The 16,610-nt window shown below is 40.4% G+C and overlaps 1 protein-coding gene across 1 annotated transcript in view; it reads left to right on the top strand.

Annotated features, from left to right (window-relative positions):
• Window positions 1-15,356, top strand: part of sNPF-R (short neuropeptide F receptor) — a 66,783-nt gene extending 51,427 nt beyond the window's left edge. The window contains exon 2 of the mRNA XM_089234692.1: window positions 6,715-15,356. Within this exon, the coding sequence (XP_089090818.1) occupies window positions 6,827-8,104 (1,278 nt within the window). The 5' untranslated portion in view covers window positions 6,715-6,826 and the 3' untranslated portion in view covers window positions 8,105-15,356. The remainder of the gene's footprint in view (window positions 1-6,714) is intronic.
• The last annotated feature ends 1,254 nt before the right edge of the window (window positions 15,357-16,610 follow it).

The raw sequence follows: 16,610 nt of genomic DNA, 5'->3' as shown, positions 1-16,610 counted from the left end.
AGCATTGATGCCGCTTAAAGGAATAATCCAGACAGTGCCGAGAAAAATGGATTGTTGAAGTTTTTGGTTGAAATCCTACACGAGTCTTTACCAGGACAAAGCCATTGTATATATACGGATCTATTATTTTCTACGTTTCCGTTGAAAATTCAAACGTGTCAAAAACGCGAGAAACGAATGGTCATGTTGCGGGGTATAGGCATACATACGGAATGGATGGAATTTATGCTTTCCTGATAGATTTAAATTTTCAGACTTGAATATCAAAACATCTTTATACATGCTTATGCAACCGTGATTGCCAATCGAGAAATTATTTTAGTATTAAAATAATTATTTGGTGTTTATCAGTTATTTGGTGTCAGAATGTCTCGATAATCTTTGGTGATTGATCTCTGCCTGTTAGAAGTCTTGCGTTCAAATCACGGAACCGATTAATGGGCCTGATTTCACAATCAGTGCAGAGGCGAAAGCAAAGGTTTGGAGGATAGGGTGCTTGTGCCCTCCCCAGATGATTAAAGAAAAATGTTATTTTAATCAATTTTTGTTAATTTAAATGCTTTTTAAACGTCGGTAACTCAAACATTACGCGGAAAAAATTACTTGGGCTCCCCTCAAAGGTCAATCCTGCGTACACTTTTGAGGCAGTGGGCATGCGCACAATCATTATCGAACAACGAATGACACGAAATGTATGAAAACTGCTCACAGGATTCGTTAGATCAGTGTTCTTAAAACTCTCTCTTCTAGTGGCAGGTGAAATTGAGCAAACAGTTTGGTGGGTCAGCTTAAATGGGAAAAATAATGTGAGAGCTGGAGAGATAAAAAAGAGGATCTCTTCCTAATCTACTCATTATAGTTCAAATTTATGCTTTATTGTTATGCTGAACATTCAAGAAACATCGTTGAGCTGGTGATCCTGCTGCCACTTATTGAATTAAAACAAAACCTATCTGAAGTGATTCTGAAAGTAGATTTTGTTTTATTTAAAACCGGTGTGCAGCATAAAAATAAGCCATATGTATATATTTATGATTCCTGTGAAAATGTTTTACTTCATAGTACTGGTTATGTTTTAGTTTTGCCACACGATTCAAGCAATTACTTTTGATGTGCTGAATATGAATAGTGCTGAACTTAGACCTAATGGGCAAAGGGTATTGTGTGACAGACGATGTTCACACAATTCATTACGATGCGATTTTTTTTTACTTATAGATGGTAGCAGGTGTTCCAGAGCGGTGTTCTTTAACCTTTTAATAAACTACGGATTTGTGAAATTGAGCGATCAATTTCAAAGACGGGCACAGTGGGAGAAATAATTTGCGAACCCGGGAAAAGAAAATTATTTGAGGGAAATATCTCTCTTTCTCTCTCTCTCCCCCTTCTGACTCATTATACTTCATCATTCTACAATATTATTATACTTTTGAGAAACGAAGTTAACGTGCGTTAACTAAAAAGGTTGTGGTGCTTTCATTAAGGTAGAAAAAGTTACAATACAACCAGAATTATGGTGCATAAAATTTACATTGGAATCACACCATATATGGCTTATTTTCATGCTGTACACCGGGTTTAAACAAATACATTCTACTTTCATTCTTTTCTACGGATAGTTTTGTTTTAATCCGATGAGTAGCAGCAGAATCCTAGCTCAACGCTGTTTCTCGTATGTTCAGTATAATGATAGAATATAAATTTATTTGAAATATAACGAGTCAGAAGTTCAAAAGGCCAAAAGATATCCTATTTTTTCTCTCCGGTTAATCCTATAACATATCCTCTCACTGAAACTATATATGTTATAATTCCGAAATTGAAATCGGCTGGGCGGGGTTTAAAACTTGTATGAAGGCATCAAGATGAACAATTTCATATGGCAAAATGTCATATATTGTTCATTTTCATACTAAACACAGATGCAAATTTCATACGCCATAATATCGGCTGATATGCTTTCATATTTATCGAAGAATTTCAATTTATTTATTTTCAAATAAAAATACAAGGCCACAACACACGCTCTACGAGGTAGCCAGAAAAAGATGTCCTGTTAAAAATAAGGTTATGAAAATTAAAAACTATATGTACAAGATAAAATGTTGTACAATGCCCATAAAGAATATTTATGGTTGTCTTATTCTAAGAATGGATAGCTTCTCGATTTGCCCCACCATGTTTATCGCATTTCTTTTTAAACGTGTCAATTATTTTGTTACAATTTACTACCCCTTGGGGTAAGCTATTCCATTTATTAACAACCCTATTAGGAAAAAATTCCTTGCGACACCACAACCTGGATTTGTCCCTTACTAGTCGATACTGGTGTCCCCTCGTCAAACCAATCTATCGACGGCGTATTAATAATTAATGGCCCATCCTATCCATCCCGTTGAAATTTTTGAACACTTCGATAATATTCCCCCGACACCTGCGTTCCACTAATATAAACATATTCTAGGAATCTAGCCTGCCAACAAGCACGCGCAGCTCTTCACTGCACCCCCTTGAACCAAGTCCATGACCCTCTGTAGGTATGATCTCCAAAACCTCACGCCATACTCCAGTCCAGGACAAACTAAGCCTCGGGAAAGCGGAAGAAGGACTTTAGGAGAATATGAAAGAGCTCTTTTTAAGAATGAAGCCGGACATTCTATTTGATTTTTTGATCAGCGCTGAACAATGTTCAGAAAACCTAAACCACTTGTCAATGAGAATTCCCAAATCGGTGATACTAATTGCATCCGGGGGATAGTGACATCATTCAACTCGTAAGAGAAACCTGGGTTGTTCGAATTTAAATGGGCGACCAAGCACTTGTCAGCGCTAAACGTACGTTATGCTTCCATTAATTGGCTCATGCTGCAGTTCTCTTTAAGTTGGCCTGGAGCCGTCCTATCACTTTGATTCGCATCTACCCTATCATCACGTCATCTGCAAATTTGCCGACAATTCCGGCGATAACCTGATCTAGTTAATCGATAAAAAGTGGAAAAAGTATGGGACCAAGGATACTTCCTTGAGGAACTCCACTTGTGACGCCTATCAGGGATTTCCCGTTCACCATAACCCGTTGTGGCATATTTCTAAACTACGATTCTATCCAATTCAGCAAGTTGCCCCCAATCCCGTGTAAACGCTTCAAGAGTTTACCATGTTGGACCCGATCAAATGCCTTCTGGAAATCAAGATAAACAACATCTACATTTTTGCCCTTACCCAAAGCTTTAGTCACGTGATCATAGAAGCAAAGGAGGTTATTTACACATAATTTCCCCTTCCTGAACCCATGCAGATAATCCGACAATACATTATTCTCGTCTATCCACTTCATATTATATTATGTTTATTATAGTTATATTATTGAACTGAACAAGTGTTGTTTTGGTGTGCCGAATATGAATAGACCTATATATGACCTATATATCGGTTCACCGTCCATTGCACGGTTTCGTTCGGCGCATATATACGCTCTAGCGAAGGAAAATCTCTATCTCCTCTGTAGCTAAGTGGTCAGAGCACTCGTTCGGCAATTAAGGGACCCGGGTTCGACTCCCGGTAGAGGCAGAGATGAGTTTTTCCTTCCTTAAAAAATTAACATCTCAAATAATAAATATCTTCACAACATGCAGTCTTCCGTATATCTTGAATAGACCTATAGTTGAAACTATCGGGCAAAAGGAGATTATGCGATGTATATGTATATTTTTCTTTCTCATAGAGGGCAGCAGCGGTTTTAGTGTAAGATTAATATGCTCTATTAACCAATGTTAGATTTGGATTGCTACTGCCACCTGTCAAATAAAAACAAAACTGCCTCTTATAATTCTGAAAGTGAAATTAACTTTCATTTAGAAAACCAATGCGCAGTGTCAAAATGAACAAAGTATGGAACGACACCGTTATTATTTGTTATGTTGCTAACTAACTGACTAATCGTGTGGGGGCTAGGTCCATATCTTACCTTTTTTTTGTTGATGCATACAGGTGCAAAATTTTTTTATCGTTTGACATGTTTTCAAATTTAATTTCATTCTTTTGTTTGGTTTTCATTACCGACACGCCTTAGCAATTTCTTTTCAACCGTAAATACTCAATAAATTTCACAAGAACCCTTGTCACCCCGCAAAATAATTTATCACTCAAATTCATGTAGTGGCGTGGCTTTATAAAGTGAGCGAATCATTGGATAACGTTGTTTTAGTCTATGCTAATATTTAAGCTAAGAAGCACGTATGTTTAAAATGATATTTGCAACTTCTCCTTCACTCGAATCTAGTTTTGTAAGGATATTGCATCCCCACCCCTAAAGCTCAACCCGGTTTTTTTCCCTCACAAATAGCGATGCAAGCAACATATCGTTGTCGTTCGGGCAAAATGCCATATGTCAAAATTCGCAGTTCTTTTTTATGGCACTAAAAGCTTCTTCTCATGTGCTTTCGTGTTTTGTAAAAATGTCATATGTGTCTGATCAATAGGAAAGACCAATAGATTTCTATAAAAATGTCATAAAAACGGAAACACGTGAAGTTTTTAGTGGCAGAAAAAAAATTTAGAATTTTGACATATGGCATTTTGCACGAAAGGAAACAATATGGTAATGAAATTGCAGGAGCCAATAATAGAAGTTATAGGATACATATTACAGTAAAACGTCTCTTTTGCGGACACCGGTGGGACAAAAAATTCGTCCGTAAACGAGGGGTGACCGTTGATCAGTGGTTTGAAATGCGCATTTTTATTACACAAGAGGACATTTTTATTTGTCCGTAAAAGAGGGGTGATCGAATCTGTGGGATGCGTGTTAAGAGGGGTTTTACTGTATATATTATCCATAACAGAATTCAGACAAACTAAGAACGCCATTTGCAACTTGTCGCTTGTAATGTTTCAGGAAAACGGACGTATTAAAATTTGTCAACCATCAAATAGTGTGGGAGCAGATCATGTGCCAGCTGGGGGGGGGGGGGGGGGGCTGGACTCTAAAATTTTTTTCTTCAGTCAAGTTAGGCAACTTGTAGTATGATCAAATCCATAACAGAATTCAGACTTTACACTGGTGTAAGAAATTAAGAGAATTTGCAGACTTTTTCGATTATCTCTAGAACTACTGTACCGATTTTGATGAAATTTGATATGTACGTACATTGATACAATACAAAACAAATAACCATTCAATAATTGTAATACACACGCATGATCGTGCGTAACACTCGTTGGAGTCGGAAGGTATGAAACAGCGGTTGCAGAATAAACAAAAAAATGGGTTAATAGGGGGTATGGTCCCCTCTTACAGATATACAGGTCTCGCAGCGTGATTTTATACTTGAAATAAGGCCGTTTATCATTTCCTGTGGCAATTGGTCCCATTCGTTCAGCAACGCTGTTTTCATTCCCTGGATGGTTCCCGGAGGGGGTTTGCGAGTTGCAATTGCCCTCCCCAGAGCGTCCCAGAGTCTATAGGGTTAAGGTCTGGAGATCTGGCTGGCCAATCCATCCGGCGAATATCCTCACTCTCTAGAAAATCGTCGAGCAGAAGAGCTCTATGTGGCCTCGCGTTATCGTCCATTAAAATGAGCCAACTGCACCCCTGAAAAGGCGAACATAGGGCTCCAAGACCTCATTCCTATACCTCACACCAGTCACAGTGCCTCTTTCAAAGCCATGGAGAGGTCTGCGGCCATCCAACATGATGCCTGCCCAAACCATTAAACCTCCTCCGGCATAATGGTCGATTTCGCGGACATTGGAGGGTAGGTAGCGGGTCCCTGGTTCTCTCCATATGAATGTACGGCGAGAATCGGCCCTTAGGCTGAACCGGGACTCATCAGTGAAGAGAACGGTCGTCCATTGATCCATACTCCTATCTCTATGCTCTCTGCACCATGATAAACGGATTCTCCTGTCCGTAGAAGTGAACGGGACGCAAACAGCAGGTCTTCTTGCAAACAACCCTCTCTCATGAAGTCTTTTGGAAACAGTCACCCTTGATACACGGGTTCCTGTGGCTGCATAAAAGTCACGGGAGAGCTGAGAAGCTGTAGCACTCCTGTTACGCCTCGCTATAATCGACAAATGGCGATGTTCTCTGGCCGTCGTGGCTCTTGGACGACCTTGCCCAGGCTTTCTCTCGATGGATCCGGTATCCTGGAACTGTTTCCATAAGTTACACACGGCGCTGGGCGTTTAATTGAACTCTCTACAAATCTGGACTTGAGATTGGCCTGCTTCCAGCCTCCCCACAATTCGCCACCTCGTTCCATCATCTAAACGTTGGTGGTTACTCATTTTTACTGTTACACTTTGAAATTAACCGATTGTTGCAAAATAACACCAAGAAATTTGCCGAGGTGTGCTAGCGAACGAAATGCGTCTTAACTTACGCGCGCTTATAAAGCCTGTTTCCCGACGTGTGTGCTCGACATGTACGCTTACGTATTTGACGTACAAGATTTGGATTTTTGTTTAAAAGGAGTGGCGTTACATTCAGTTCAGTCCTTTTCATGAAATTCGAAAAAATATGCAAATTCTCTTAACTTATTTCACCAGTGTATTATCACGATTAAGGACCGATCAATACAGAAACAAAACGAAGAAATATTCATGTCATCAATGGATATTCAGAAAAGCCTACTTTGCCTGTATTGCAGTAAATATTCTTTCTGTTGTAACCGGATCAAAGATAAAAGTAATTGTCATTTGTTTTTTCAGGTACTACAGGATCAAATGTGATTGGGAAGATAACACGATATCCATAAGCTGGTGATTCCGTAAATTGACGATCCGACTTACTGAAGCTTGACTTCTAAACGTGGATGTAAGGATGATGCCGGTCCACGTAGCGAATGGGTTCCATGTTAGCAACTACGCAGCGTTCACGATCCTCGTGCAGAGTGTGAACTTCACGCTGGAGCTCGGCAACTTATCGACGAACATCGGAATGATGAGCGACTACGACGACTATGACTACGAGATGCAGAATTACATCACTAGGATGACTTTGGTCAAGATAATCTTTTACATAATCTACATAGGGATATTCTCGATAGGGATAAGCGGGAACGTGCTCGTGTGCTACGTCGTCTTCAGGAACAAGGTGATGCATACCGTGACAAACTTCTTCATAACAAACTTGGCCCTTTCGGACATCCTCCTTTGCACCTTCGCTGTACCTTTCACTCCGCTATATATATTTATGAGCGAGTGGGTGTTCGGCGAAATCCTGTGCCACCTGGTGCCCTACGCCCAGGGTGTCAGCGTCTACATTTCGGCATTTACACTCATGTCCATCGCCATAGATAGGTTTTTCGTGATCATTTATCCCTTTAAAACCAGGCTGCATCTAATGTATTGCTATATGATTATCGTCGCGATATGGGTAGCAGCCGGACTGTTGACATTACCTTATGGGATATTCATGGACCTCATAGAGGCAAAGAAAGGCCTGCTATATTGTGACGAGGTGTGGCCGGACGAATCGATCAGAAAGGCTTTTAGCCTGTCGACTTCTGTCCTGCAGTTTGTTGTGCCTTTCGTGATCATCACGTTCTGCTACACCAAAGTATGTACCAAACTCAAGAACAGAGCTCGCTCCAAACCCGGTAGCAAGTCAGCTCAGAAGGAAGAGCTCGAGCGCGAGAGGACCCGGAGGACCAACCGCATGCTGATAACCATGGTCATCATATTTGGGGCTTCTTGGCTACCCATCAACATATATAATCTCATAATCGACTTCTACATACCGGCGACCTCGTGGGAATTCAAGAACGTAATATTCTTCATCACCCACGCAGCTGCGATGAGTTCCACCTGCTACAACCCGTTCTTGTACGCTTGGCTGAACGAGAACTTCAGGAAGGAGTTCAAGACCGTTCTGCCCTGTTATCAGAAGGAACCCGACGGCACAACCTCTCGAATGTCGAGGAGGGACGTGAGCGTCAAGAATAACCACAGGTCGTGCAACGGGAACGAGAACGCAAGGGAGACTGTCATACCGATGAAAGAGTTCCCACTCGGCAAAGACAAGAAGCTACACCAGAAGGACAAGGTAGCCGACACCAATAACGATTCGGCACACGTTACTTCGACTGCGCAAATCTGAGCTGGATCACTGGTGCAAAAATACACCCGTGTAAAAACCGAGCTAATTACATAAACGTCACTGCTGATTCCATCAGGAATGGCCAGTGAAGAAGCGATATACGCCACGATATACTCGGGAACGTCAAACGTGGATCCATCACCACATGTAAATGTTTGTTACTGTGACCACAAGATGCGCCCCCTTTAACCTCAATACAACTAATGGAAATGATTCCATACTGGAATATGTGTTCCAAGAAGTCTAGATGGTCATCTTAAACGAAGTTAATTATTCAGCATACAATATGTCTCTCCGTTATCCAACCAGTTCCTCTGTTTTTGACCCCGCAACGATGACGTATCCAATAATGATTCAGTACCATAGGATGACAGGTCAGCGTGGTCAAACGAAGCGCCCGAATGGTGCAGTAGTAAGACGCTCGTCTACCAAAACGAAAGCTACCGTCAGGGCCGCGGATTCAATCCCGGGGAAGAACATAGATAACATGTTCTTTACCTGTCGGACCTGAGGCAACCGCCAATAGATGGTTCTTTCTTTACCGAACCAACTGGTAGGTAGAGAATGACTGTACAGCGATATGTCATAATTGGTGTGTGGTGAAGTAGCAGTAGAGTGCCAACTCTTAATTACTTGCATTCGATCAGCTAATCATAAGCTCAATGCAAGCAACAACAAGGGGTCAAACACATCCTAAATGTGGCCATCTTGGATTAACCCAATCTTTGTTAAAACGAAAATGCTATTGTACCCTACAAAATTTATGAAAATATTGGAAAGGGAACATTACCCCACCCATAGATCTAATGTGAGCTTATGCCTATGAGGTGCACGCTGTTGAACGAATAGTCCAGCACAGTATATATATAATAATGATTTCTCTCCTTTTCTTTTTTGGGAAAGGAAAATTTGATCCCGCCGTTTTCAATGCCAAGTTTCGTCGAAATTAGCAAGACCATTTCTTACAATTCAAGGTGGTCTGTAGAAGGGTTTTTCGTTTCCCATCTCCATTGTGCAAAATTGTGACGAAATTTTTCATTTGGTTCATAAATAAGAGAACGAATTCACCAAATAACGAGTTAATAACGTCTAACTGTGTGTGCTATTAACTAATGTCAGCAAACCATGGTTCAATCTACTCTAGTGAATTGGCCTCATATGTTTTTGACCAATTGGTGAAATTGCTTCAAAAAGACATCGGAAATCCTGGTGTATAGATATCAGAAATTTTATGAGCCATAAAATATGTCATCTATTGAAAATTTAAAATTAGTTGACGGACAGAGAGAGAAGAAGAGTAGAATGAAAAACCAGAGTTTATATATACATTCATATACGGTATGTACACGTGAATCTTCAAGGATGTTCAGCCGTTAAATTACACTTCATCGATGGAAAAACAAAAAACAGCCTGAAACAGGTTTGCGTGTGCGCTCCTTCGCATTTTAAGAACCTCGAACGGAAACTGTTCAGTGTCTCGCGACAAACATGACCCTGAAGATTATGAATTCATCCCTGTTCCACGATTCAGGTGCCCGATCAATGAATATGTCACCACCAGCTTGAAATCGAACTCGACACGTGCCCGAATTCCAGTGGCCATACAATACCGATTGCTCAACACAATTATTATCACGTACTTATGTGGTGCTACGATAGATATGCATCTGAGAAATAATGGAGGTAACATCGATGGGCGTTTTGACGTGAGAATTTAGTTTACGAACTGCATCTGCCCCTGAATCCAACAGGAAATGATGATTACCGAGAGGATTTTTTCCCCATTCGCTGGTATTCGTGTTTATATATACACATGTAAATATATACGTATATTATTTACACATATATATATATTGAGTATATGTTTGTACACTATATCTCCCATTTTGTAAATACAAATGAAGAGTTTAATGTGCCAAAATTTTTTTTGGTGTGAGAAAATATGACATAATTTTTTGAGACGTATTCTACCAAACGTGCATGCGAACAAATTTTTATCTGCTGTGTATATTGGCCAATCTTTGTGGTTTTTTTCTTAATGTTATTATTTTGCGAACCAGCGGTGTTACGATTGAGGTACGAACGATAGTGCACGCTTGTTTCCGATTCTGCAAGAAAGCGCTCTGTTACGGGATTGCTTAGGAAAAACTTGAAATTCGGGTTTTTAACCAATTGGTAACGATTTGCAGAATCGGAAACCAGCCTGCACTATGTTCGTATCTATAACATGTAAAGCTTGTTATCATAATTATATATAATCTTTTCCAACTCAATGAACAGAAATTGTTTAAAAAATCGTCGAGGTTTGCCGAAACACTATTTCAATAAACCTATTGAGCTGAGTCAAATGTTTTGCAGTACTTTGGTCAGCCGCTGAAGTGGTCGAGTGGCTATAATGACGGACTCGCATCGTCAGGGCCCCCACAGTCACAGCAGTGGTGGTCGGCTGAAGTTGGTTTTCTGTGGTTCCCAACTTCAAGGCGCGAATGAGCGCCGATCTCTTCCTGTAAAAACTCTCTCCACAGCGAGCAACAGGCTTCTACACAACGTTACAATTATTCAATCATTGCACTTCACTCATAGTTAGAAAAACTGATGGCACATGGCAGCACTACACATAGCAAGCATTACACAGTAATAAACTTCCCGTTAGGTTCATAACACCGACACGCACATTCTAGCATGTACCAATCCGTTAGAAATGCCTCGGGGGAATGTGGACGAACCGCATGTGCGGTTTAGTAGTAGTAATACTTTAGCTATTTTTTTTATCAAAGAGAAACAAAAAGTGTGTCTAGTTTTCAAGTACGTGTTAAGGCCCGTTTACACGAGGCAAGCGCTTTAGTTGGTAACTTAATTTCAACTTACCGATTCTTCTTGAAACTGTCCACACGATAAGTGGTAAGTAGGCGCTCATTGGATAATTTTTACGGAGGTGAGCGCAGTTAGCGCATGCGCGCTTCAGTCTACTCAAATCCACGGAGAGAGACAGACGCACAACGCGCGGGAGTATAATAGTAATAATTTTTTATTTATCTGGCATTCAGAGAGGTGCTTTTTTTAAAGCTCATAGCTTTCGTAACGATGGATGAAGATGATCAGGTAGAACTTAAGAATACTGTGATCAGAGCCACATTATATGATATATTTTTTAAAGAATATAAATTTATTCAATTTCACTTACTCAAGGGGGGTATAGTTATATGATACACATTGAGGACGATGTATATTCTGACTCCAATTGAAGAAACGGTTGATAATATTTAAGTTCATTTAATTTTAAAAAACTATTTACATAGGTTAACAATATTAATTCCAAATAATAAAAAAGGAGAAACTCTTTTCTCACTTGCGCGAGAGCAACACACTGAGCAAGAAGTACGTCACGCAAGGGAAACAGTTCACTTATCCCCTTTTTTCGCCTCTGCCACCCACGCAAGGGGGCGAGAGATGACGCCACAGGGGAAAAAAGAACACACAACATATTATAAACTTAAGTAAGTCATCCAGAAGAAATATAAGATTTCTCTATTTCTCCTCTAAGTTGTAAATACCGATTATATGATATTTTAATCGATTTTAAAGAGGAGATAAATTATGAATTATATGGAAGCCGAAAATACGGGAGAAAATTCTTGGCATTCGTAGGAAATTCTAAGGGTTAAAAATTAAATAATAAAAATTCATTAAACAAAAATTATTTCCGAATTTTCGAAATCATTATTATTTTTTAATTTAATCTATAGAGATGACATATTTATGTTAAATATTTGATCATGTATTTTTACAACAGATGGCAGCAAATTCGTTCTGGACGAGAGAAATATTCGAACCCCCCCCCCCCCCTCCAGTTTTTAATATATAAATCCTCCCCACCAGATAAAAAAAATTGAAGGTTCAAAAATATATAACTCCTGACATCACGTCGACAGAATATTCCATAGCTTTTCCCAACATCGAATAATTTTAGCTTGTTTGAACAAGGTAATTTCCATTTCTATAGTTCAACAAACATTCATGGCGAAGATATTTTTCAACAAACTTGAAGGTTGTGTCCTCTGGCCAACTCACCATCCAATATTTCCGCGGAATTCTAGCGAAACTTCAGGAGACGACGGAGTATGAACAGATTCACGCTTGAGATCAAAATAAACCCCTCCGTGAGAGAGCAAAATGACCCCTCCAGCGCGGCAGGTCACGCCCACTGGCGCATGCGCATACGTCTACTTAACCGGAAAAAATAGAACCGTTCTTATCTCACTTACCACTAAATCACTTGTGCACTTGCGCACTTGCCAACTAAAGCCGTGTAAACGGCCCTTATCGTCTGCATACATTGTATCGTACTTGGCAACAAAAAATTAAGTTACCAACTAAAGCGCTTGCGTCGTGTAAACGGGCCTTTACACGGTCTGAAACTACGTTTTTTGGCAATTATTTATATCCGTTGCAGTATTTGTCTTTTATGATCACCAACCGCAAACATGGCCCCCCACTCTGTCCCGTGCGAGATATAAGCGGTTCACCTTTCGGCTGGGCCATGCTGGAAAAAATCCTACCGGCATCCAGGCCCGGCCACAGAATCTTTTATGATCAGGGTAATATGTTTCAGTTGGTACTGCGTTTATACAGCATCGTATTCTTCAGGGACGTTTACTTGTGGCTAGAAATATCTACTACTAAACAAGAAACATGCACCTCGTCCACATTCCTCTGTGAAACTTCTAACGAATTGGTACATGTTGGAATGTGTGTGTACGTATAGTGAACCTTCCGTGAAGTTTGTTTCTATTCAATGCTTGTTATTTGTAGTGCTCCCATCTGAAATCAATTTTTTTTTAACTATGAATTTTTCTTCAACTCATAGTGATTGAAGTGTAACGAATGAATAATTGTACTGTTACAGGGGCTGGACCTATCTGCCAACCAATTTGCATAACCACTCAAAAATTGTTACTTAATATCACGAGGAACCAATTCTGTAACTATGATTTTTGTGGCGGGAGGGGAGGGAATGAGTTCGTTCCCCCGCTGTGAAAATAAATGATTTTATAGTGGTGTTTCTTTGTTCCCTTCCATAAAATTTTTCCGGCCGTCTGCAATTAAATCTTCAAGCTGTGGCACTACTACTTAACCATACATGCACCTCGTACATACTCCTCTGCGGAATTGCTAACGAATCAGTACGTGCCGGAAAGTTCCGTGTATGTATACGAGTGACCCTAATGTATTTATGTTGTCAGTGCTGTGCTTATTTCGTGTTGTTGCTGGTTCTGACCCTTGCCTTCAATAATTAGAAGTGAAGATGGTAAATGCTTTCATGTGTTATGTGAGTATCCTGTTGAAGGTCTGTCTCCTCTCTGTGGAGAGACATTTTCAAATGGTGCACTCTCAAAAACGGCACTTGTTTGTGTACTTTGAGGTCGAATACACCTCCACTCTAGATTCCACGTCCGATTGGCGGTTGAAGAATCGTAAAGTGTGTTGGGAATATGATTAAGTAACAATTGGAAGAGGTGGGGGTCCGAACCACACCGTGGGATGTGGCATCGGTTCGATTCCCCTCAAGCTGCTGGAGTTCAATAGGGCTCGGTTGGATAAGTACGAGACAGTGCTTTATATTTTTGTGAATTAAACGCTGGGTATTTTTTGTAGCGGCAGCAGAATATATCTGTTCCCGTAGCCTTTTGTGGGAGTCACAGCAAGCAGTTCGTAGTGATGTTATGATGGTGTTTCGCGTGTTCTGTTTCTTGCACTCACGGCACCACCTGGCCAGGACGCGAGGATTATATTGCGTTCCTGTTAGATCTTGTACTCGTGGTTCCACCTGACCTTGTCAAGAAGGTATTATCCTGGACCGTCTAATGATTGTGCCGCCCTGGAAGTCTGACTTCAGTGCCTGAGTGGCGTGGTGGTAAGATGCTCGTCTACCACTGTGAAGGTTGCCATCAGGTCCCAGGTTCAAATCGTGGGAAGAATATAGATGAGGCATCTTTTCTATAACGAGCTTGAGATGACCACCGATATATAGCACTTTCGTTTCCAACCCAACTTGTTAATCCTTTCAGCGGCAATGCCGAGTCTCTGTAACAGGCTTACATTGTTATAAAACACCTCTTACTTTAGCATGGACAAGCCCAGAAAGTTTGTAAAAATGGTTTCTCAATGGAGGCCTCTGCCTTATTCCCCTTAGTTTGCAGCTGCTGAAAATCGGAAGAATGTGTTACTTCATTAAAAAATATAATGACATTTTGAAAGAGGAAGTGGTGGGGGGGGGGAGAATAGTGATTTCTAATTGCCGCTTAAAGGACCAATGACACTAAATTGCATTATAGTGATATGGCAGGAGTTTGTGTTTGGTGAAGTAGTAGTAGTAGTATTGATTGTGACCCTCGCAATTTTCGGTGATGATTTACGTTAGTCGATGACATACGCGCTGCGAATCATGCCAGTACTCAAAGTTTTTGACTTACCTCTATGTATTGAAAAATAACCGGGGGGGGGGGGGGTACAAAGAACACGGCTGTCATTCCGACCAATATCACCTGCCAATGTTTCACAGAATTTGAAATTTGAAAGAAAGCCAAACGGATGCATTTTTATGTTTAATCAATAAACGTAACCGCTCCCTATTCAGTACAGACTGAACTGAGACACTGTCATCGTAAGCGTAAATTTAAAGGTATGGAGCAGATAAGAGATATAGAGTGGAGTTGCAGAATATATTCACTGGAGGGGGGGGGGGTCAAGAGGTCAGATACCTCCCATCGTTCACTTTAAATTTTCATTGTACAACGATAATCAAATCCACAGAAAGCCATTATATATGGCAGCATATGCTGATCACAGATCTGGTGCTGATCAGTCATCCTTTGTTATGCTACTCACTAGAGAGAAAGCCATGGGAATCCGAAAAAAGATACTAATAGTACTTATTCCAATACGCAATATACAGCCGCATCCACGTCCATAGATATTCGATACGTCAGATTGAATCGCTCGGGCCCCTCCATCATTTTCAAAGGAAGAAAAATGGCAGACAATTATTTATGAGGGAAAAAATGTGCCATTCTTTCATTGGTTGAGGGCTATTTATTGCTTAAGAAGGAAAAATGATTTGTTTCGTCCCATGATTCTCTGTTGGTGCTTGAGGCGAATAAATGTCGTTGTCTGTGTTCCCGCGTTGATATAACCTGCGCTCAAACAAAATATACATGTTGTAGATGTTGTATTTAAATAAACGAAATTTGACGTGACGAAAACCGCATGCATATGTTTCTTTTTTTTTAGTGTTGTTTGATTTGGGATTTCGCCATTGCTATCAGGTAAATATAACGAGGGGTGGTAAAGAACATCAAAACAACCACATTCGCATGACTGGAAGCCTTAGATGGCGCTGTTCGCGAGGGCCTTCCTCAAAAAGAGGGTAGTCAAATCGATCACCAGTAGCCTGGATGCCTAGATACTAGGCGACTGAACGAATGAAATCGCTACTTACAAAACTCAGAAAACTGAAAAAAAAATTACGCAGTTTTTAGTTTTTTTTACCTTACACGATGACGAGCATATTCACCAATACTCCGTAACGAGAAGATAGATGAGCCGTTCATCAAAACCTTGACCATTTATTAGCTTCTAAAAAAGACACGAGGGGACATTTTTTTCACATGAACGGTGAATGATTAACGACCAGTTGCGTACAATAAATGTGAGAACGGGTGTGCCATCTATATGCAAAACGAAACGACACACTCTGAAAATATAAAGGAATGCATGGACAGTTGGCCCCGCTTAATCGGGTATAACGATTCCAGCACACAATATCCGATTAAGCGGGGTATACCGAGTCTTCTGTCAGTTAGGCAAGATCAGCATTCCCGCGTGTGAAGGGCCTAGCGGTACAGAAGGAAAGGATTGGGGAACACGAAAGCCATGCGCCAGCTGCTTCTTGGATAAACTTCGTAGCAATAATAACCGTTATAAGCAATTATGCGTAAGATACCGGAAATCGTTTATTGGTTGACACACACACACACACACACACACACACACACACACACACACACACACACACACACTTTTTTTGAAAATAAGTAAAGTTCTCGAATTTTGCAGCTACACAATGGTGGTTTTTGCTACGATGTGCGTTTCAGGGGCAAAGGACGTTTCTTACACCTTAATTTGAAAATCCCTTCGCAGGAAAAAATTCGGCAGATCACTAAATTGCCATGGCGTACTTGCTTGGGGGGAATCGGAGGCATAAACAATAGAAAACTTTTATCCGTTCAAAAAAATTCGTGGCACTCTTGCCCTATCTCGCAGCACCAAAAACAAAAAAGCTTCAGTGCACAATTCCACAATCACTTTATGTGAGTTGAGCGTAATATTTCTTTCAAATAGAATTCGTCTGTGAAAATTTCCGAAGGTGTAATAATTTCTTATTGCGAAATTCCATTCGTTGGAAACTACAAACTTCTATAAGAAAAAAAAAAGTGTTTTCATAGTA

The sequence above is a fragment of the Pholcus phalangioides genome, unplaced genomic scaffold (genome assembly GCF_987345545.1).
Source record: "Pholcus phalangioides strain wild (caught in Gottingen) unplaced genomic scaffold, Ppha-v1.0 ptg000008l_1, whole genome shotgun sequence".
Lineage (NCBI taxonomy): Eukaryota > Metazoa > Arthropoda > Arachnida > Araneae > Pholcidae > Pholcus > Pholcus phalangioides.
This window is presented reverse-complemented; position numbering and strand designations above follow the sequence as displayed.